The following is a 23,392-nucleotide window of genomic DNA, read 5'->3' on the forward strand; positions in this document are numbered from 1 at the left end:
GGTGCAAATACCTGTACTATACAGGTATCTGCACCCCCCTCCCCTCTGAAAGGTGGCAATTGTGGCACCGGAGGGGGGAGGGTTCCAATGAGCGGAAGTTCCACTTTAGGGTGGAGCTCCGCTTTAAAAAAGTTTTTACAATACCTGGCCAATGTCCCTTAACCAAATGACAATCGTGCGGTCATGCAACACTGTACCCGTAGAACATTTTTAGCATTTGTTTTTTTCACACAAATAGAGTTTTCTTTTGGTGATATTTAATCACCACTGGATTTTTTATTCTTTGCTAAATAAACTAAAAAAGACTGAAAATTATAAAAAAATAAATAAAATAAAATGTTTCTTTGTTTCGGTTATAAAATTTTGCAAACAAATAATCTTTCTTCATAAATTTAGGACAAACTGTATTCTGCTACGTTTTTTGGGTGTAAAAAACTCAAATGGTAAAAGCAACCATTTTTATTGAATGAAATTGATTCAGTGTGCATTGTTCTGATCAGCTGCGAGTGGCCACAGCTAATCACATGGTACAGATGGGCTGTGATTGACCCTGTGAACACATTGACCATGTGTTCACTGTGACCAATCACATAGATCAACACTATAGTACACAATAGATGGCAAAAATAAAAGCCACCCATTGTGTAAAGATTTTAAGTGATTTGCTGTGATTGGTCACAGCAACCATATGGTACCCGCAGCAGGCGGTGCCCTGACCAGTCCTCCGCTGTGTGTGGTGGACACAGCAGGTGATAAATTACACAACAGTGCGGCCTGTAGGGTGTGCGCAAGGCTCATTCTGGGAGAACATCGTATGACGCCCACCTGAAAAGAGTGAATGCTTCACCCAGCTGTAATTTGTCTGTAGGCCAGGCGGGAAGTGGGTAACGCAGGAATTCACTGAAGTCGATATTGCTACTTCAGTGATCTCCATTCGCTTCTGGGTCCCATGCTGAGTGGCTGGCCTGATGCATTCTGAACTCACCAAGGCGGATGCTCAGCATGGGCACCATTCTGAATGAATGCACCTACAATAGGAAAAGGTAGAGAAGTGGGGCGGTGACGTCAAGCTCTCCACCTTGTCTATCAGAGAAGTCTTAGCATTAATTCAGAAAATGCAAAGAATTCTCTGAATGACACCCATGCAGAGTGACTGACCTGTGTTTAGAATGCATCAGGCCCAGCTGCTCAGCACAGAACCCGGAAGCAAGTGGATATAACTGGATTAGCGACGTCTACCTGTGTTATTTCCAGCTTCCAAGGGCATTTGCCAGATATGGCATATACATTGGTCTAAGCTGGAGAAATGTAACTATGTAAAAATATCCCATACCTGGAATTCATTTTTAAGACAATTGAATTGTACAGTTATTTCCTCCATACCTTTCTTCCTCTTTGGTTGTTCATCCTGCTGAAAATCTGTTGGATCTGAATACAAGCTCTGGTGAATTTCCATCACTTCTGGAATTCCATCAACAGTGACAGAAACATGTGTAATGGGAGTGACCATCAGGTCATCGTCAGATGTACCAAAAATGTTAGCTAAAAGAAAAAAAAGAAAAGAACAAAGGATATCAATGCAATGTATCATACTGGGATGGTGTATGTATATTTCTGTATAATAACGTGCAAGACAGCCAGGCTAATGAACATTGGAAAATAGAGCACTTAAAGAGGAACTGCAGTCTGCTCAACATAATTTGTAATAAAAACATCTTTTCAATTCTGAAGCTTCCCTCCAACTACTTTGGATATTATTTTATATACTCTGTGATTCTGTACTTGCCAAAGATGCTGCCGAAATCTCCCTCCACTTACTCTAGCTGCAACCATTTTAACTGTGGGCAGCTGAAGCTGCTGCCTGTTCACTTCCTGGATTTGCACACACACACACACACACACACACACACATCTCCAGCTCTGCAGCTCTCATTGGCCATATTATGACTCATCCCCCCTCTCTTCCCGGCAAACTCTCGGGAGAGGGAGAGGGAGAGATGTGCATTATGTCATAAGCCTAGGCTCATGACCAGACAAGAAACCGGAAGTGGACTGTATAAGGTATTTACTGGCAGAAAAAAAAAAAAGTTTTACTATTCAAAGTTAAAACAAAGGCATAGGATTTAATAGATGAAAAGTTGAAACAACGACTGAAGAGCCCCATTTTAAGCAGATTTGTTTATTTGCTACACTAGAAAGAAGAGCCTGAACTCGATCCAAAGTTTTAATTTAGCTTCCATTTTTTACAAATCAATACCAATAAATAGAGGCCATTTGGTTACAGCAATTCAGATCATTTCCCAGATTAGATCAGTGCTATAGAAAATTGTTTATTGAACAAGAGCCATCACATTTGGAGTATCTTCACCAAGCACATTGATTCACACGATTTCCTCCTTCCATAGAAACAGCTAGTTTGACTATATCAAGTTTAGATACATTATGCATTGAAATCACTCCTCTTCTTTTTTTTCCCAGAAACATAAGAGAGGAGGATGGAAAAAAATTATACTGTGTGCTCAACCCCTACAATGCATTGCCCACCTCATTATAAAATGTTGTATATAGCTGGCGATTTGTGATAATACAATAATATATCATATGAAAGGCCAATAGAGCATTCCAAACTTACCTAATCGTTTTTCATCTAGCAACGCATCTGGAGAATCCATATTAAGAAGTGCTTCTGCTGCTTCAATTGTTTCCATGGTCTCATCTCCATTCTGACATGATGCTTCAACTAAAAATACAGATTTTTTTATAATGTCACCACAGTTTTTCTTATTTATAGAGGAGAAAAGAATGCAAGCCTAAAATATTTTAAAAAAGGGGTCGAGCCTCCTTCAGAAAAAAATAAAAATACAAATACTGTAGCTGGTGACTTTTAATATTAGGATACTGTCAGGGCTGGGCTCTTAGCCCTTCCTTCTCTGTGCTCGGGTTGCTCAGCTGTCTGTTAATTGCCTGAACTCATCATTCCACATTGGCTCACCTGTTGAGCATCTCCTACTCGTCAGTCAAGCCCACAGTCAGCCCCTTCTGGCTATTTAAACTGCCTGGTTCATTTAATCACTTGCCTTTGCCTTGGTCAAAATATCTAGAGACTCTCTACTGTGTTCATGTTAAACACTTGTCTGGCTGATATCCCTTCTGGTTTCTGATCCTGTCTGCTGCCTCTGACTATGCTGATCTCTGGCTTCCTGATTTCCTGGCTTTTTCCGACTACTCCATTTGACTACCGAACCCTGGCTATGTTTTGACTATGTTTATCAGTTGTACCATTTTTACCATTTTATTAAAAGATGTGATTTTTACTGCATTTTCTGTCTCCGTCTGTTTCATGGTTCCTGACAGATTCTCACATTTTTCCATTGGCTCTCGGGTGCTGCCTCTGCCATTGCTTGTAAGGGAAAGCGGCAGTGAAGCCTAGCGGCTTCATTGCCGGATCCCTACCGCACATGTGTGAAGCTCTCTGCGTTTTGTGACTTGGCAGGGGAAGGGGCAAACTTCAAGATGATCTCACCGTGGAAGTTCGAGCAGGTACCTGTCAAAACAGGTACCTGCTCCCCCCCTCCTCCCGAAAGATGCCAAATGTGAAACCCGAGGCAGATAAGTGGCGCTCTCACTTTTGGGTGGAGCTCCGCTTTAAGTAAAGCATGATGCAAATGGTAGTGTTTTTCAAGTATTACGGTATTCACGCGTAGAGGGCAGTAAATACATTCAAATGCAAGGTTAAAGTTCTCAATAACATGACAGCATGAGCCAAATGGCATTTATCACAATAGGCATTTGCTGCTAGCTCCATTGACATGTTTTAGTGTATATTAATTACCTCTGCAATTCCATCCACAATGACAGAAATGTGTTATTCTAGTCACTCACTGGCAGACTAAGGAACTGTTCCTGCACCGTTCCAATTTTGCTTCTAGAGCTGACCATGCCCTTACTAGCGTCTTATCTTACTTACAAATATTGTTAAAGTAGAACTTTAAACAGCTATATTACACAGATGAAATGCATATAAGAAAGCTGTTTTACTGTCAAAGGACATATACTTCTGTCCATACATTTTTAAACTTTACACAGCTCTGCCATCTCCTTCTCCAAGTCTGTGACAGGACAATACAATGAAAAGCAGCAGACTAATGAGTTCATCTCTCTGTCACTCCACTTTCTTCTACTATTAGCATGCTCCTTGTTAGGAACGAGCACTGCAACACAACTGACTGGCTCCATGCGATGCTTATTCCTCTCTCACTCTGAGCTCTACTGTACAGGGACTGCAAAAAGCTGATACCAAGTAAAATTCAGGTACTCACTCTGCTTACATTGAAAAATATATATCTAAATTATCCTTTATAAAAAAGAGACCATGTGCCAAATCCTGTGATCACAAAAAAAAAATGATAATAAGACTGAATAGCGCCAAATATTCATACGCAGTGGATTTGTGTTCAACCCAGTGGGCTGAATGGAAAAAAAAAAAAGGAGGTCACTGTATTAACTATGCAGTGTTAATACAGCGATCTCCTCCACCGTGTTATTGTGTTCTGACAGGTGGTCCAACCCCATGCCCCTCCCCGAACACACTGGTCAGTGCATGCAGCCATTGGCTGCAGCGCTGATTGGATGCCAATCGGCTGCTGGTTTTCAAGCTTGCTCGTTTAGTAAAAGCTGGCTGCGAGATTGGCTTCTGTAGGATGGGCAGCTGTACACAAACGGGCCAAAAGTCATCCGGTTTATACTGTAACAGCTGCTTTCTGACAGTATTCAGCTTATGTGTACGGGGCTGTAAGTTTTGCAGAAGCGCATGCAACACTGTGGGGTTGATTTACTAAAACTGGAAAGTGAAAAATCTGGTGCAGCTCTGCATAGAAACCAATCAGCTTCCTTCTAACTTCAGCTTGTTCAATTAAGCTTTGAAAAAAAAAAACTGAAAACTGATTGGTTTCAATGCAGAGTTGTACCATATTTTGCACTCCAGTTTTAGTAAATCAACCCCACAGTGTTGCATGCTCTTCTGTAAAACCTAAAGCCCCATACACGCTGTGTGTTTTCTAGGCAGTAGCCTATCCATGACATGACAACTTTCAGCCTCCTGCAAAAAAATAAAAAAAAAAACCCACAAAGCACCTAAAAAAGTTAGGGCAGTATATTGGTTAATGCTTTTTAAAGCACACTTTCACCCCTAGCATTGCAAGGTAGCAGTCATTGAAAAGGAACCTACACTGTCGCCATAGTTGGTACTGCCAGCTTCCCTTTGAAGAAAACTAATATTTTTCCTTGTTTCAATGCATTTTTGCTGACCAGCATGTGCATATAGGGCTTCAGAATACTGAATAGGCGGGTACTGCGAGGAGGAGATGGCAGACAAATCGCTCTTCTCAATGTAAATCTGATCACATCAAAGTTCTACCCTTACAAAAGAGAACTACAACTACAAACCTGTAAGAGTGAGGTCATCGTCTTCTATAATCTGTTCCTCCGCTACATCCAGGGAGTTTTCAGCAATCATGTCATCTGTATCATCAACACAAGTTAAACCCGAATAAGTGTGCAGTAAATCTGCATTTGGAATGTGCTCCACGATGACAGCGGGGAAGATGGAAGGGTCATCAAGCTGCAATGAAAGTAAAAGGGATTCATTACATTTTCAAGAAGAAAAAAAACCTGTTGGCATGGCAGAATTACATAGAATGTACCTTCTCCGTTATCTAAAAGGTGAACAATTTAGAATATACACCGATCAGCTATAACTTTAGATCTACCCACCCAAGTCTGAGTAGGTCTGCCTTTTGGCATTAAAACAGCCCTGACCCGTTGAGGCATGGACATTACTAGACCTCTGAAAGTATGCTAAGATATCTGACATTGAGTCGTCAGTAGCAAGTCCTGTAAGTTGCAAGCTGAGGACTCTATGGATTTGACTTTTTTTCCAGCACATCCCACAGATGCTCAATTGTATTGAGATCTGGAGAATTTGGAGTCCAAGAAAACACCTCAAAATCATTGCTGTGTTCCTCAAACCATTTGTGAACCATTTTTGTAGTGTGGCAGGGTGCATCATCCCGCTGAAAGAGGCCACAGCCATCAGGGAATACTGTTCATTAAGGCGTACACTTGGTCAGCAACAATTTTTAGGTAGGTGGTACATGTCAAGTAACATCGATATGAATAGCAGGATCCAAGGCTTCCCAGCAGAAAATTGCCTAAAGCATCACACTGCCTCTGCTAGCTTGCCTTCCTCTCATACTGCATCGTGCTGCCATCTCTTCCCCCCAGGTGATCAACGCACATGCATTCGGCTATCTGCATAATGTGCAAGAAACCATAATACTTCCATAATACCATTGCTCCATAGTGCAGTTCTGAGGTTTGCCTGCCCATTGTAGTTGCATTTGGCTTTGCATACAGGTTAGCATGGGCGGCCTCAAACACAGCAAACTGTGATGCTCATTTTTTCTGCTTTTAACACATCAACTTCAAGGATAAAATGTTTACTTGCCTAATATATCCAACCAGATTTTAGATGCCAATGCAACAAGATAGATAGTTAATGTTATATAATTAAAAGTAGTACAGCCAAAGCTTGTTTGGCTGCATTTCTCCTGTGGATCACAGGAGTGCAGTTTGTTCTGTACTCTAATGACCTGTGCTCAGCAGACAGCAGGCTGAAGCCCGCTGTTGACTGACATCACTGAGCCAGTCCAGGTTCAGGAAAGATTGCGACCATATGGTTAGGATCCACCCACAAGCCTGGACCGGCCCTGGCCCTGGCTCAGTGACCCACTGAGAGACAGAGCTGGATGCTCCCACCCCCTCCAGCGCTCCAGTGGGGCAGCAGAGCAGAGAGCCAGTGACTGACATTCACCAGCTCTCTGCTCGTGGAGCTCTGAGAACCGAGCGATCGGCGGCGTTTGATGGCTCAGTTCTCGGTGTTAGAGCCAACGAGGGACTGATGCTGCATCCATATAGGCAAGTATGATCAAAAAATAAAAAACGAAAATGCCATACTACTCTTTTAACCCATCAGTGGTCATAAAGGTATAGCTGATGGGTGTATATTGTAAAAAAGGCTGACTATTTGTAAATATTACATGTTAATCAACATCACCAAGGCATCTGATGGCCTACTGTTTGTCCAATGCTTTCTGCAGCTCATACCCCAAACTAGTCACTGAACTAGAAACAAGTAGTGTGGAGGAATTCTGGCTTTAACTGCGTTTTCATTTTTTTGGTACTTAAATATGGTGGCCCTCATGTACTGTACATGTATAATAGAAAGTATATAAAATATAGAAACACTTAACCAAGTTTCTAAAACAATAAAATACAATGATTAAACACATCAAGACGATGTCTTACTGTACATGTACAGTAGCTCACAAAAGTGAGTACACCCCTCACATTTTTGTAAATATTTTATTATATCTTTTCATGTGACAACACTGAAGAAATGACACTTTGCTACAATGTAAAGTAGTGAGTGTACAGCTTGTATAACAGTGTAAATTTGCTGTCCCCTTAAAATACCTCAAACACACAGCCATTAATAATAAAAAAGGGAAAAAGTTTTTGGGACTTTAAATGAGGCTGGCACTAAAGGAATGCCTGTCTCCATCCCTATCAAAAATATATTAAAAGAGAGAGCAAGATTGGGACTTTAAATGAAGCACACATCAGTAAAAAAGTAGGTCAAGTGACTATAATATTTATTATATAAAGTCCATGATATGTTATACAAACATTTCGGGTATCAACCTCAAAAATGCCAAGGGCATACAGCCTCCACACGATAACTCATGGACTGGTATTACACAATAATTTACAATCGAATACAAATTCATATAAAACATAAAAAGCAATACATACATGTATAAACATATCCTACTGTAGTTGAACCCAAAATGGTCAAGATAACCATGGTAAGTGAATAATAGATAAAAAAAAAAAAAAAGTTTTTTGAATAACCATGCCTAAGTAATGAATTATAAGACGGAGAAGATCAAATAAGTCTTGATATTCCATGGTTGAGACAAAGGATAATGGCCAACGGCTCTATGCGTTTTTTTGCGGACCCAGATGCTGTTTTACTGGCCCGCTGATGCAGATGCGAGTTTGACGCCCAGCCTTGAAATTAATTATAATAATTAAATTACTCCCCTAATTTTTTATCAATTAATTCAAATTTTCATTTTATTTTATAAATAATTTTCAGAATTATTCCATGTTGTATGCTCCTGATGAGCGGTTGGAATACCGCGAAACGCGTAGAGCCGTTGGCCATTATCCTTTGTCTCAACCATGGAATATCAAGACTTATTTGATCTTCTCCGTCTTATAATTCATTACTTAGGCATGGTTATTCAAAAAACTTTTTTTTTTTTTTTTTATCTATTATTCACTTACCATGGTTATCTTGACCATTTTGGGTTCAACTACAGTAGGATATGTTTATACATGTATGTATTGCTTTTTATGTTTTATATGAATTTGTATTCGATTGTAAATTATTGTGTAATACCAGTCCATGAGTTATCGTGTGGAGGCTGTATGCCCTTGGCATTTTTGAGGTTGATACCCGAAATGTTTGTATAACATATCATGGACTTTATATAATAAATATTATAGTCACTTGACCTACTTTTTTACTGATGTGTGCTTCATTTAAAGTCCCAATCTTGCTCTCTCTTTTAATATATTTTTGATAGGGATGGAGACAGGCATTCCTTTAGTGCCAGCCTCATTTAAAGTCCCAAAAACTTTTTCCCTTTTTTATTATCAAATACCAGGGATGGAAGCACACATCAGTAGTCTGTAGAATACTCTTGCTAGCATGTATAGGCTGTTGTCAAATGGCCCAATAGTTATTATTTATTTATTGATATATTGGCTAATGCGTCCCGCTTGTACTGCATCCGTGGGCCCTTGACAGCGGCTTGGGTTTCGCTGATTTGACCGTTACTGCTGACCTCCACGCACGCGGTGTGCTATGCGGTGCTCCTCCCCTCTCCCCGCCTTCTGGCCATGTTGAGGGGGTGGATACTTGGTCCCTTTTCACTGACGTCATGTTATATGTGCCGGGCATTAGGCGTCTTCATGGCGCTCTGGTGCCGTCGGATAGTCATTCCTCCACAATCACACTGGGGAGATGGATTGGCGCTAATCGCCTGACGGCTGAGCCGCCCAGGTGAAGGCAGTCCTACTCTCCGGTAGTGTGTTCGCCAGCATGGCGCCGGTGTTTGGGATCAGGATGGTTCTCCATTGTGGGCGCTTCACAGGTTGGGCTACATACATTCATCTCTCTTTTCCTTCCTGAACTTTCACTTATTCTCACGATACTTAGCTCACTTATCTAATCATCTTAGTCTGGTATTTTCTTGCTCACACTTTTTATCTTCATGTTTTGGTGCCCCCCCTTTTTTCTTGCTCCCTCATTCTTCACCCTAGTTTCTTATACAAATATATCTTCACAGAAAGACAGATCCTTATTTGGTCTGTCACACATAGATTTTTCAGATAGATATTTGCATTCACTTCACAGGTATTGCATCCTCCCACCCTGGAAGTGTCTGCATTGGTGGTTACCTTTCCCGCGGGCTGCCTCGGTGCCTGGTGGCTATGCACTGCGATTCTTTTTGCGGACCCAGATGCTGTTTTACTGGCCCGCTGATGCAGATGTGAGTTTGACGCCCAGCCTTGAAATTAATTATAATAATTAAATTACTCCCCTAATTTTTTATCAATTAATTCAAATTTTCATTTTATTTTATATATAATTTTCAGAATTATTCCATGTTGTATGCTCCTGATGAGCGGTTGGAATACCGCGAAACGCGTAGAGCCGTTGGCCATTATCCTTTGTCTCAACCATGGAATATCAAGACTTATTTGATCTTCTCCGTCTTATAATTCATTTCTTAGGCATGGTTATTCAAAAAACTTTTTTTTTTTTTTTTATCTATTATTCACTTACCATGGTTATCTTGACCATTTTGGGTTCAACTACAGTAGGATATGTTTATACATGTATGTATTGCTTTTTATGTTTTATATGAATTTGTATTCGATTGTAAATTATTGTGTAATACCAGTCCATGAGTTATCGTGTGGAGGCTGTATGCCCTTGGCATTTTTGAGGTTGATACCCGAAATGTTTGTATAACATATCATGGACTTTATATAATAAATATTATAGTCACTTGACCTACTTTTTTACTGATGTGTGCTTCATTTAAAGTCCCAATTTTGCTCTCTCTTTTAACACAGCCATTAATGTCTAAACCGCTGGCAACAAAAGTGTGTACACCCCTAAGTGAAAATGTACAAATTTGGCCCAATTAGCCATTTTCCCTCCCTGGTATCCTGTGACCCGTTAGTGTTATAAGGTCTCAGGTGTGAATGGGGAGCAGGTGTGTTAAATTTGGTTTTATCGCTCTCACTCTCATACTGGTCAGTGGAAGTTCCACATGTCACCTCATTTCAAAGAGCTCTCTGAGGATCTGAAAAAAGAATTGTTGCTCTACATAAAGATGGTCTAGGCTATAAGAAGATTGCCAAGACCCCGAAACTGAGCTGCAGCATGGTGGCCAAGAATGTAACAGGACAGGTTCTACTCAGAACAGGCCTTGCCATGGTTGACCAAATAAGTTGAGTGCATGTGCCCAGCATCATATCCAGAGGTTGTCTTTGGGAAATAGACATATGAATGCTGCCAGCATTGCTGCAGAGGTTGAAGGGGGTGGGGGGGTTAGCCTGTCCATGCTCAGACCATACCCGCACACTGTATCAAACTGGTCTGCATGGCTGTCATCCCAGAAGGAAGCCTCTTCTAAAAGATGCACAAGAAAGCTCGCAAATAGTTTGCTGTTAAGGACATGTATTACTGGAATCATTTCCTGTGGTCTGAGGAGACCAAGATAAACTTATTTGGTTTAGATGGTGTGAAGCGTGTGTGGCGGCAACCAGGTGAGGAGTACAAAGACAAGTGTGTCTTGCCTACAATCAAGCATGGTGGTGGGAGTATCATGGTCTGGATCTGCACGAGTGCTGCCAGCATTGGGAAGCTACAGCTCATTGAGAGAACCATGAATGCCAACATGTACTGTGACATAATGAAGCAGAGCATGATCCCCTCCCTTCAGAGACTGGGCCGCAGGGCAGTATTCCAACATAACGACCCCAAACGCACCTCCAAGACGACCACTACCTTGCTAAAGAAGCTGAGAGTAAACGTGATGGACTCCAGACCTAAACCCTATTAAGCATCTGTGGAACATCCTCAAACTGAAGGTGGAGGAGCGCAAGGTCTCCAACATCCACCAGCTCTGTGATGTCATCATGGAGGAGTGGAAGAGGACTCCAGTGGCAACCTGTGAAGCTCTGTTGAATGCCATGCCCAAGAGGGTTATTAAGGCAGTGGTGGAAAATAATGGTGGCCACACAGATTATTCATACTTTGGGCCCAATTTGGACATTTCTACTTAAGGGTGTACTCACTTTTGTTGCCAGCGGTTTAGACATTAATGGCTGTGTGTTGAGTTGGGGACAGCAAATTTACACTGTTATACAAGCTGTACACTCACTACTTTACATTGTAGCAAAGTGTCATTTCTTCAGAGTTGTCAAAAGATATAATAAAATATTTACTAAAATGTGAGGGGTGTACTCACATTTGTGAGATACTGTATATTTAAGGATACACTGAATAGATATCACATTGCTTTAATATGGTAAATCGTTTATAGGGGATACCTGCAGTCCATCACCATGCTAGAAAGAGATTGGAGTTTTGCCACTTGTCTCAAACAATAGTAAAGCTGAGGACACAAAGTTGAAAACAGATGACTGGCTTGGCCAGAGCAACAAACTATTTTGTAGAAATTAAAAAGATGTTGATCTCATAATTCCGAGCATGTGGAATGTTAACAAGGGCCAAAACATAGGGAGCTACAGAAATGAAGATGCAATAGAGCCAACGGGTTTTTTTTGTCAGATCATAAGAGAACTTCAACAGTCATTAAGATAATAATGCTATAATAAATAATAAGCTGCTCCATCGGGTCTATTGATGAGACACTCTGACCACATGCAGTTTATGCAATAGATACTGAGATCACTATTCCTAACCTCTTGTTCAAATAATACTTTTGCCCAGGGCTTTTTTTCCTCAGAGAATGGGTGCGGGAACCCCCCCTTTCTGAGTCAGTTCTGGTCTCTGCCCCCAACCCATCTCCGAGCACCATTTCTTGGTTCCACCCACCTCTCAGTACAACACCTTTTAGAGAATACAGGAGGCAAGTATCATTTTGTGGCCCTAGGTAATTTGTATGGAATTTGGTAACAAGAAAAGCAGTAAAATGGAGCAATAGACCCTCCCCAGCAACCACAGATCTCACAGCAGCCATCATCAATATTTCCCTCCCTTCACAAAAGATTCTACCCAGCAACAACTGACCCCCAGCAACATAAGCTCCCCTCTAGCAAACCAGTAAAAATATATCCCTTCCAGCAACAGTAGATCCACCAGCAGCCAGCATCAATAGATCCTTCAGCACACCCCAGCACCCCTTGCCATTACATACAGTACCTTTCAGTCAGTGGTGGCCCATCCAATAGGGGCACAGGGGCGCTGCCCCCCTCCCCCAATCCATGTGCCAAGCCCCTGATCTACATACAGGGTGTCAGATCATGAATTCCATGGGGGGGGTTTGAAGCATGTGATTAAAGTCAGAGGCTCTAATAGGCTTCAAAAAAGGGTGGGCTCGAGGTGCAGAGCACTGTGCTCCATGTCCACCCAATTGCGTGACAGTAGTAAATGAATATTCGCTATTGCCACACTGATCCTCCTCCCGGCCATTCAGGAAGTGGGTCTTAAACCCATCAAATCGATTGCCTAAAAGGACAGACAATCCTATTGGATGCCTAGGAGGAGGAGGGAGGAGACACGCAGTGGAAGCCTCAATGATGCAGAAGAGGAGGAAAGGACACAGGAGCAGCTGCCCGCAACCTAGATGGGGGGGTTGTTTGCTGTGCCGCCCCCCCCCCCCAAAATGTCATTAGCCGCCACTGATTTCAGTACTGAAGGTGCCGGAACTGCATTCCCCTGTGTTCCCGCTGAAAAAAAGCCCTGCTTTTACCTGGCCATTCTGTTAATACACTCCTCAATATTTTCTTGCTTAGAGACCTGGACCAAGCATGCAGATCAGGAACGACTTATGAGAGGTAATTTGGTCATATATGATGACCAATGGAATAAATCAACCAGTGCTATTAAAAAAATGTATTGTGTGCACAAATGAGCATCCTTCCATCAACACAAAGTCACAAAGGCTATAAGTTGCCAATACAAATGAAAGTGAAAATACAATGCTAATACATACAAGTGTAAAGTCCCTAAAACATGTTCAGCATCCAAACAATATATACTGTAAAATGTAAAGTCGATAGGGTGATCCACATCCAAATAAATTGGTGCTCTTCTGCTTTTTCCACCACAGTGTCTATACTTGTATACAAACAGAACTCTGACCAGAATTATATGATCCCTTATTGCTGAGCGGGTCACATAAAGTAAAGATGAAGTACTCCCAAATAGCCACCAGGCACCGCTCTCCTCCAGAAAGGAGCAGGCCTCTGCAACTACTCTGCTCCTAACACCAGTGTAGGCAACCCATATATAAAACAAATATTCTTCATAGTGCAGTATCTAAAACCACTTTTATTAAAATTAAAAAAATTTGCACTCACATGACACTGCCCACTGGGCAAAAAACAAAAACAAAAACAGATTTTTGACAAAGATTATTAACCCCTTAGAAGGATGAAGGCTTAACCTTCGATTGTTGAAAGGGTTCTTTACTAGAGCAATTCAAAATGTGGAACTCCCTCCCCAGAAAATGGTACTCACCTACAGTGTCGACAACTTTTACATGTCTTTGTCAAGAAGCAGAATATAGAGGGCTATGAATATTGTTAGAGAAAAAAATAAAAAATAAAATAAGAAAGTCTGTCGGACCTAGTCCCTCGAAAAGTCCGGTCGTGTGTACGCGGCATTAGACTTATTAATTGTGCACACCGTGTACGTTGTTAAATACCGGTCTGATCCTGTCCTGTCATGTGTCCCCCTGTGTGTGCTGACCACAGTAATCATGGCTGCTGAGCCATAAATATTGTGGTTAGTTTACATGCCTCCGCCATCCTGCTGTCTGCCCTGAGTCTCTCCTTCTCCCCCTCCCTCCCTGCCTGCCTGTCAGTTTCAAAGCCTGTGTGTGAGAGCCGATCTCCTACTGATCACCAATGTGGGGGCAGTTTGTCTTTCTTATAGAAAGACAGCCTTTTTTTTCTCTCCTGCTCCTGCTTGGACAACTGCACAATATCATCCGCTTTATTGTTATAATGACATCTTCAATAGTAAAAGCAAGACACTTTGTGGGCTGAATAAGAAGTCAATGCATTTCACGCCATCTCAGCGCTTAGTCGTGACAGTCAAGATGATTTTTTCAGAGTACAGCTCTCCAAAACTCCTGCACAGCTCAATGATCTTGGCTAGCCCCGGTTTCCAGTGAGTGTTTTTTTTCTTTTTACGGTCTACTGACCACTGGCATTTTGTTTTACCTCAAAGTTTAAGAATATGAACCATAACTCACCGGGATCTGTGCCATAGACTCATGTTGTTGGGGTCCATTTAACATTCTCATGTCCTAAGAGAGTTCATATTTAGCACTACTGAAATGACAGCCACCATTAATTATATGAGTTCAGTGGTATCTTAATATAGAGCGGCCTTACCCCGAAGGGTCCCGACGCACATGGAACAACAGGTCACTGAAACATTCCAACCTGGGAGATCCTTCTAACTTTTTTATAAAGTTATTCAGCGAGGTCTACTATCAATTTAGGCACAAAGTCCGCCTGATCCCACCATCGTTCTGGGTTCTGTTGACTGTATGGCAAATTTAGCAGCATTGCACATGTGTTTTTAGAATGTCTTTTTATACTTCTTCTATGGAATAATACATTTTGTTTTTAAACAGACCTTTATCTTGTCTGCTATTGGTTGTGGCATGTTAAAATCCCCCATATTCCCATGTTTCCCCTTGTGGGAAATTCGGAGATGCTCTTTAAATATTGTTTTTTGGGAATTGTGCCACAACTTTATTTGCATAAGATCTCCCATCCAACTTTCTTACAGCCTTCAGTCAGCCAGACAGTCATCAAAAGTGCCTTGAAACGTCCTTTTTTATCCAAGGATAACTTAAAGCAGTGTTTAGTCTAGTGTCTAGTGCAGGGATTTGCAATTAGTGGACCTCCAGCTGTTACAAAACTACAAGTCCCATCATGCCTGAGCCTCCGGGTGTCATGCTTGTGGCTGTCAGTCTTGCTATGCCTCATGGGACTTGTAGTTCTGCAACAGCTGGAGGTCCACTAATTGTATATCCCTGTGCTAGTGTATGATGGCTTATCTAACATACTTCTTAATTCATTCTTCCCTATCCTAATCACATGCTTCCAAGACACCTAATCTAGTCTGTTTTATAGAAGATTTAAAATATTCCCCTTTAAACTAATACTAAAGCAGGTCACATAAATGTGGTGCAGGGTTGACACCTTTTTTCGTCAACCCAAACCCAAACGCTTAGTGGCGCACAACCATTTATTTGTATTTTTTTAAGGGAAAAATGCTGTGGACTCTGACTTTGGGGGGGGGGGGGGGTTCTGCTCACCAATGCCCCCACTTACACCAGTGTTTCCAGCATTCCCCCCAAAAGCCCCCCTTACATCAGGGTCTGCAGCACACCCCTTACCTCTGAATCCCCTTTACCTTAGTGTACTTACTCGCTTAGGGGCAGGAAAAAGAAGGAGGAGGAGGGGGGGGGGGACTTCAGTCACAGACAGTGGATGGTGAGCTCACTTACCCAAGGATGTATGCTCAGGCATCAGCAACTTTCACCCACAATGTATCTGCTGGCTGCTGGGCTTCAAAGTTCCCACTCACGCATCAATTTTTGGGAGGCACAGCATGCCAGGGATTGGAGTATGGGCAGGCAAGCACTGAGGGGTAATGTTGGGAGGAGGAGGAGCAGATAGAGACCTCCCTCTCCAATCCCAGAGAGAGAGAGAGAATATCACAGACACTCAGCTTAAGACAACTGTAGCCAGCCTTCTAGATGGTTGGCAACCCTAGTGATTAGGTTATGCACAGGCACAGCTGGTCCATGCATACGCCTATGCACTCGGCAGCTGTGTTACCCGGTTACTTGGAGAGACACAGTCCTGTCTGTTTCAGGGGGTGTAAAACCCGGACACATTATTCAAAACTCAAACTGAGTTGGAGTTGCATCTTGATATAGCGTGGTCATTTACCCCATAGGATCTTGACATGCTTGGGACACACATTCGCACATATACTAGGGCCAATTTGGACAAGATCCAATTAACCTACCAGCATGTCTTTGGAGTGTGGGAGGAAACCAGAGTACCCGGAGGAAACCCATGCAGACATAGGGAGAACAACATGCAAACTCCAGGCAGAAAATACCGGATGAGTGGTAACCCTAAATTGTGTTGACAGTCACTGCCATTTAGAGAGAATGATGGGTGGTACTGGATCCCCAGTGCACTGCAGTGTTTTTGCTGATGAGTGTGCTTAGCTGCATGCAATACATGCATTCAAATTTCCTCTTAATTCTTACAATTCACAAACATTTAAAGTCCCATTTGCTGACATTCTACATTTAGATCAAGCCTTGATAAAGGTGGCATCTTTAAGCCTCTAAAACACGCTGGATAAAAATACTGATTTCTTATGAACCTTTTATGGGAATAAACACTTTTGGATTTCAACATTAGTGTGACACTTCTGTATTTCATCCTCCTAGATTTCCACCTCGGGTCCTGTAGGGCAGGCAGACACCTGTCAGCAGATAGGTTAGAAAGCCTGTTCTGATCAGTACTGTTCTCCCCACATTGATAGCAGATGATAAGAGTTGTGCAAGTTTACATCAGTGCTTCAGACTATCCCCGCCTATCGACACTCTAAGCCCTTGTACACACAGAGATTCCGACGGAATGTATCCTATCGGACCGTTTTGTCGGATATTCCGACTGTGTGTGGTCTGCATCTGACTGTTTCCATCGGAGTATCCGACGGACCAAGTTTTCCAACTTGCCGGTAAAATTTTCCGACAAAATGCTCCTATCGGCGCTCGGTGCCTGTGTTTTGGAAAATATCTCCTAAACCGTGTAGGTTTAGGAGATATTTCTTGGACCTACAGGTAAGCCTTAATCTAGGCTTGCCTGTAGGTCAAAGTGGTTTGTAAGGGTTTACAACCACTTTAAAGTAACGCAGTGCCATATTGAAAAAAAGGGCCTGGTTATTAACGGGGTAAAACCTTTTAGGGCTGAAGTGGTTAAAGCAATGCAGAAGAGGAGGAGAAGATCTCAAGTGGTTATTTTAACTGCTTGCTGCTTGCCCACTGGCAAATGACGGTGGGGCGGTGCAGCTCTCGTTCTGGGACGACGTCATATGGTGGCATCCCAGAATGGCCGCTCTTGTGCACCTGCAGGGGCACGACACCCGTGGCCGCTCCATGTTGCTAGGACATGGCGCAACCCCGATCTCAGTAAAGAGCCGCTTCCGCAGCTCTTTAACCATGTGATCTGCTGTGTCCAATCACTGCCATTCACATGTAAACAAGGAGATACCAGTAATAGGCTCTACTCGCCTCACACGGACAGTGTGAGAGGAGAGCCGATCAGCAGCATCTCCTCACAGGGGTACATATAGGGATGTAATCAGGGCACTGATCATCAGTGCCTTGATTACAATACAGTGTCACAAAAAGTGCCCATCAATGCCAGCATATAGTGCCCACCAGTGATGTCAGTCAGTGCTGGCAATCAGTGCTGCCCATCAATGCTGTCGCTCAATGCCCATCAGTGTCGCCCATCAGTGCCACCCATCAATGCTCATCTGTGCCCATCTGTACTGCGTATCCATACCGCCTATCAGTGCCACCTATCAGTGCATCTTCATCACTGCAACCTCATCAATGCCCACCAGTTCAGCCCATCAGTGCTGCCTCATCAGCGCATATCAAGGCAAAAAATTACTTAGTTACAAAATTTACTGACAGAATAAATCACCCAGCAGTGATTAAATAACACCAAAAGAAAGCTCCATTTGTGCGAAGAAAATTATAAAGAAATTGTTTGGGTACAGTGTAGCATGACTGCGCAATTGTAAAAGTGCGACAGCGCTAAAAGCTGAAAAATGGCTTGGGCAGGAAGGGGGTGTAAGTGCCACGGTAGGCAAGTGTTTAAAGGAAAGAAGCTTTAAAGTGGTTGTAAACCCTTTATAACCACTTTTTAATACAGGCAAGCCTATAATTAGGCTTACCCATAGCTACACTGAATATCTGCTAAACCTGCACGGTCATTGGCAGATACACAGACTGTGCAGTTACCGGAGGCTCCCGCGCAAATGTGTGGGAGTGAAGTCATCACGGCTCCGACCAATCACAGAGCCGGAGCTGCGATTCCCAGAAGTAACCTCCGGGAGTGATGTCGGCTGCCGGAGTGGTGAATGAGGACCACTGCGGGGGCTTCTATCTCAGGTATGCAATTCATAATGAGCTAGTATGCTATGCATGCTAGCTAAGCTCATTATGCCTTTGTCTTGCAGGTTTTTTTTTTTTTGCGTTTGGAGCACACACTGCTGGAGTAATTCACAAATCCCGATACCCTGCAGAGAAGTTCAGGTTATCCAAGCCACTTATCATGGAGCTTTATACCCAGCTGAAAGGGTACCTTGATCCCTCAACCCAGAAAAGCCATGCCATACCAGCCATGACTAAAATTTGCTGGCTGTCTTACACTGTTTTGGAAAAGCATCATATCAGATGCTTGCGATAACTTTCTGAGCGATTTAATGCGGTTTTTAAGGCATACTAAAGAAATAAACGTATGCGTGACTTTAAGGAGCATTTCTTTGTGAATTGCAGTTGGGGGGGGGTTTCGAAACGTTGTGCGTTATTTTACCGCATACTTAGATGCAGTAAAATAATCGCTTTGTGAATTGTGCTCATAGACAGCTAATGCTTTTTCAGAGACAAGTGGACCCCTTAAAACTATCAGAAATAGCCATGATAGTACATGCATCACTGCTCAGGACAGATAAAATAGACTTTTTAGTAGGAAAAATAAAAAAAGCAATCTCATATCTTTCTTCTGAATTTATTCAATTTCATTTGAATTTAGTCAAGTACAAACGCCTAGAACAATATTCTGTACAAAAGGTAGCAAAAAGACAACTAAACACTCTGGGAAGACTCATATTGGCTCTTCACTGCACAGACATGCAAGATCGGTGAATCATTAGTCTGCACAAAAAGCCACAAATGTTATGAAACGCCCATTCAGCAGTGACGTGGGCTCATCACCTGAGCATTGCAAAGGCTAACAAAGGCTCATAAAGTGGATGGGCCAGAGTTTTGGGTGTGTCAAGGTACAGATTACATATTACCCTTGGTCAGCAAGCAGATCAGTCACTGCTTTATCTGTTTGCTCTAAGCCAACTTTGGGAGGCGTCTGCCCAGCTCCCAGGTGACATTTGTTATGAGCACACATCTTCATTAGCATTTCAGATTACTGGCTGGACATCTCAGATACAGGCTCCGGAACATAATTAAGGGGTCAGAAATACCAGTCTGCTGTCATGGTTTAAACAAAATAAGTAAAAAAAAAAAAATACAAGTAAAAAAAAAAAAAAAAAAAAAAAAAAAAAAACAGAAGTCTTCCTTTATAATTGCTGCCTTCACTTTTTTCAGTTATGCTCCTACGGGTGACAAGTGTTCATTAAAAATGCATCTAGGCTCGTAATGTAGCTGGAACATTTTATATTTAATTATGCAAGAAAGCAATGATGAGCAGTTAGCCATGTTTCAACATTTATTAGCTTGGTGATGGCAGAAGAAAGAGATGATTTCTGAATGGCTGCACATTGCTGCCTGGCTTTGTATCATGCCAGCATATCTATGTGCTCTACAGACAATGTAGACCAGTGGTCATCAACCCCGTCCTCAGGGCCCACTAACAGGCCAGGTTTGCAAGATAACTGAAATACATCACAGGTGATATCATTTGCTGCTCAGTGATTGTGATATTCTAGTCTGCATCTCCCCAAGGTAATACATGAAACCTGGCCTGCTAGTGGGCCCTGAGGACAGGGCTGATGACCACTGCTTTAGATCATGAGAGAAGCAAAAGTCTATAGGCCGAGATACTCCAATAAAAACCCTTCTTCCCTCTGAGATCAGTTACCGGTGAGGTGTCTGTTGCCGTAAATCTACAACAAGGGTGCTCAATCCGTGACCCACAGAGCACTCCAATGTGGCCCGCGACCTCTAACCAGTGACAGCGTAGATATTTGCCAGCACACCCAGGATCGGCACAAAGTGGCATCCAAACGGGTAGTTTATTGCATGATCACAAAACAAGAAAGGTGCAATGTTTCGGAGTCACGCAGGACCCCTTCATCAGGCATGTGACACACAACCAGTGAAACACATGCTCAGGGATGAAACCCGTTGATCGTGATCTGGACTTGCCTTCCCACAGGCCCAGAGCATCAGACTGCAGTGAGGCGGCACCGGCAGCAGATGTTCACAGAAGGAGCAGGAGCCGCATAGGTCAATGCTTCCTCTGTAGTGTAAGCTCCTGTTCCAGGTGGAGTGATACCAACTGCGCTCTGCATCTAATCCTTTCTAGAAGCCTGGAGAACAATGCCAGCAGCAGCTACTAGAGGAAAAGAAGGTCAGTGAATTAAACAACGCAGCATAGCTAACCCATAGGAAAGTCACAGGTTCACTGTGCTGGTAAACAGCAGCGCATCAGTGTGAAAACAGCCTTACTTGAGGTTTCGCGAATGGTAAAACCTCATAGTTTTTACAACACACCCCTAACCACTGGTGTAGCATCAGGAGTCGCAATGGCGGGCTCCCTTTTACATTCTGTTTTACACTTGGATAGGAGGGGCGGCATATACAGGAACCAATCCTCTACATTTTCCTCCTGCAACCGCTGAAATAGACAGAGTCCTTGTAAAATGTAAACAGTCAGTGTTCACACTAGCGTCGTCCACTCTTTTTTGTGATTGTGAATAGTGGGTAAACATCCAATGGGGACTGGTCTCACAGAAAATTATGATCCTGGTCCTTGTTTGAAATCTGCTATTCAAAATAAAAAATGTGAAATCTTGAACCATTTCATTTCATTGTGGCCCCAAAGCTGTCACCAGAAGCTTTTTGTCACTGCACTTTAGCCAAATGACGAGTGGTCGCACATTTTTAGGGGGGCATTTTTATCACGCTTCCCGCTTGCCCCCTGCAGCGCATATCGGGAGCGCACTGTGATCACAGATCGGGGGAAGGAGACAATCAGAGTGGCTCTTTACCATGTGACCAGCTGTGTCCAATCACAGCTGATCACAGTGTAAACATGATTTGACGGTTATTGGCAGTCCTCTCCTCGCGTGCGGTCAGTGCGCATCAGTGTCGCCAATCAGTGTTGCCAGTGTTGCCTGTCAAAGATGCCCATCAGTGCTATCCATCAGTGTACATTAGTGAAGGAGAAAAATTACTTATTCACAAAATTTTATAACAGAAAGAAAAAAAAAAAAAAAACAAACACACACCTTTTTTTTTTTCTTCAAATCTTTCCGTCTTTTCGTTTGTTTAGCAAAAAAAAACAAAAAAAAAACAGTGGCAATTAAATGCCACCACAAGAGAGCTCTATCTGTCTCAAAAAAATTATAAACAAAATTGATGAGTACAGTGTTGCATGACCATGCAATTGTCAGAGTGCAACAGAGCTTAAAGCTGAAAATTGCCCCGGGCAGAAGGTTGTAAAATTGACCCTTAGGCAAGTGGTTAAAGTGGCCCTCGAACTTCAAAAGGTTGAGCACCCCTGATCTACAAGCTTACCAATTATTATTCCTGTCAACTGATCACCCATTATGCTTAACCTACACCATAATTTGAAGTGAATTTCCACACCAGGACCAGGATATAGATAAACGTTCTCCATATCTGATTGGTGTCACTTCTGTCTGCAAGGCACAAAAGACACCATATCATTTAGAGATTGGAGATGTAGCAAATGCAAAACCACATCTGACATCAAAGAGGTCCTGCCATTATCCTACATTGTGGGTCAGGAATGATTATACTGTAAGGGCTCTTTTACACTTGCAGTCAGGGTGCAGTAAAAACAAGCAGTTAAGACATGTTTTTACATCACTTGACTACTTGTGACAAAGGCAGCCAGACTAGGCTACATACATGCCAAAAACTATCCTGTCTGTCACGATCGGGAGGGAATACCACCACTGAACGTGACCCATTCAAGTAAATAGGGTCCTACTGTACCCATATGCAATTTATTTTTTGCAGCATGGTAGTGAAAGATTGACATATTGCCTCCTCCCTGCCTGTAAAATGCCTCTAAAGCCTCATACACACTATCAGATTGTCTGCTGATTTTTTCCTTCAGATTTACCAAAACCATGTAGTAGAAGGGCCTGCCTGATTACATACAAACTGAAACTCCTAAGGTTTGATCTCATATTATATGGTTTTGGTAAATCTGAAGGAGAAAATCAGCAGAAAATCTGATAGTGTGTATGGGGCTTTAAAAGTAATCCACCATGGATTGCTTTTTGGATGGGTGGCAAGGGCTGTTGCTACCAAAGACCCCCAAGTGAAGTACCTAAATGTGTTCACACAATAATGGCAGGACATTGTGGCCCAGTGGGTCAAATCCTTTTGCAGTGCTTGAGCCAGGGTTGCCTATTTTTTTATATATGTGTTTCATCTGGCAGAGTGACTATGTTGGAGACAGAACATTCCCCGTAAACTTTACTGCTCTGGACAAAGGTGCGAATATGGTCCCAGAGATTGAGAAAATCCAATTGAGCTTCTCAACCAGTCACTATTTTGGATGATAAAGCTCCAGTCTACGGCAAGCTATATTTTTATAGTCCACTTCCCGTATACTGTGAAGTCTTCTTCTTTTAATTGAACATTTATTTGAGGTTTTCTATCGTAAAAATGGAGAGAAAATGACGACATGACCACATCTTGGAAAAATGACCATCCCTAGTCTTTTTACCATGCTTTGGACTGTGGGAGTAATAAGGTGGAGCCAGCAAATCAGTGCTGCAATGCCCACTCAATAGAAATTGACATTTAGAAGACATCACACCTATTCAAACTAATACACACAGCTTTTCCTTGAAGTAAACAGTAGGTCATGCTGTGCGTTACATGTCCCATGTTTGCAGTCCCAGTTCACATTGCACAGCAAAAAAAATAAAAAAAAATAAAAGTATATA

The 23,392-nt window shown here is 42.4% G+C and overlaps 1 protein-coding gene across 11 annotated transcripts in view; it reads right to left on the reverse strand.

The window, feature by feature from the left end:
* The window catches only part of ELF1 (E74 like ETS transcription factor 1), a 213,998-nt gene that overhangs the window by 31,600 nt on the left and 159,006 nt on the right, over positions 1–23,392 (reverse strand). For all 11 annotated transcript variants that reach the window (XM_077483165.1, XM_077483159.1, XM_077483162.1 and 8 more), the window contains 3 exons: positions 5,446–5,620; positions 2,633–2,740; positions 1,384–1,542 (listed from right to left, as the gene is read on the reverse strand). In XM_077483165.1, coding sequence (XP_077339291.1) covers positions 1,384–1,542; positions 2,633–2,740; positions 5,446–5,620 — 442 coding nt within the window. The remainder of the gene's footprint in view (positions 1–1,383; positions 1,543–2,632; positions 2,741–5,445; positions 5,621–23,392) is intronic.

The sequence above is a fragment of the Lithobates pipiens genome, unplaced genomic scaffold (genome assembly GCF_037356315.1).
Source record: "Lithobates pipiens isolate NorthernLeopardFrog02 unplaced genomic scaffold, aLitPip1_a1.2 Scaffold_16, whole genome shotgun sequence".
In the NCBI taxonomy this organism is placed as follows: domain Eukaryota; kingdom Metazoa; phylum Chordata; class Amphibia; order Anura; family Ranidae; genus Lithobates; species Lithobates pipiens.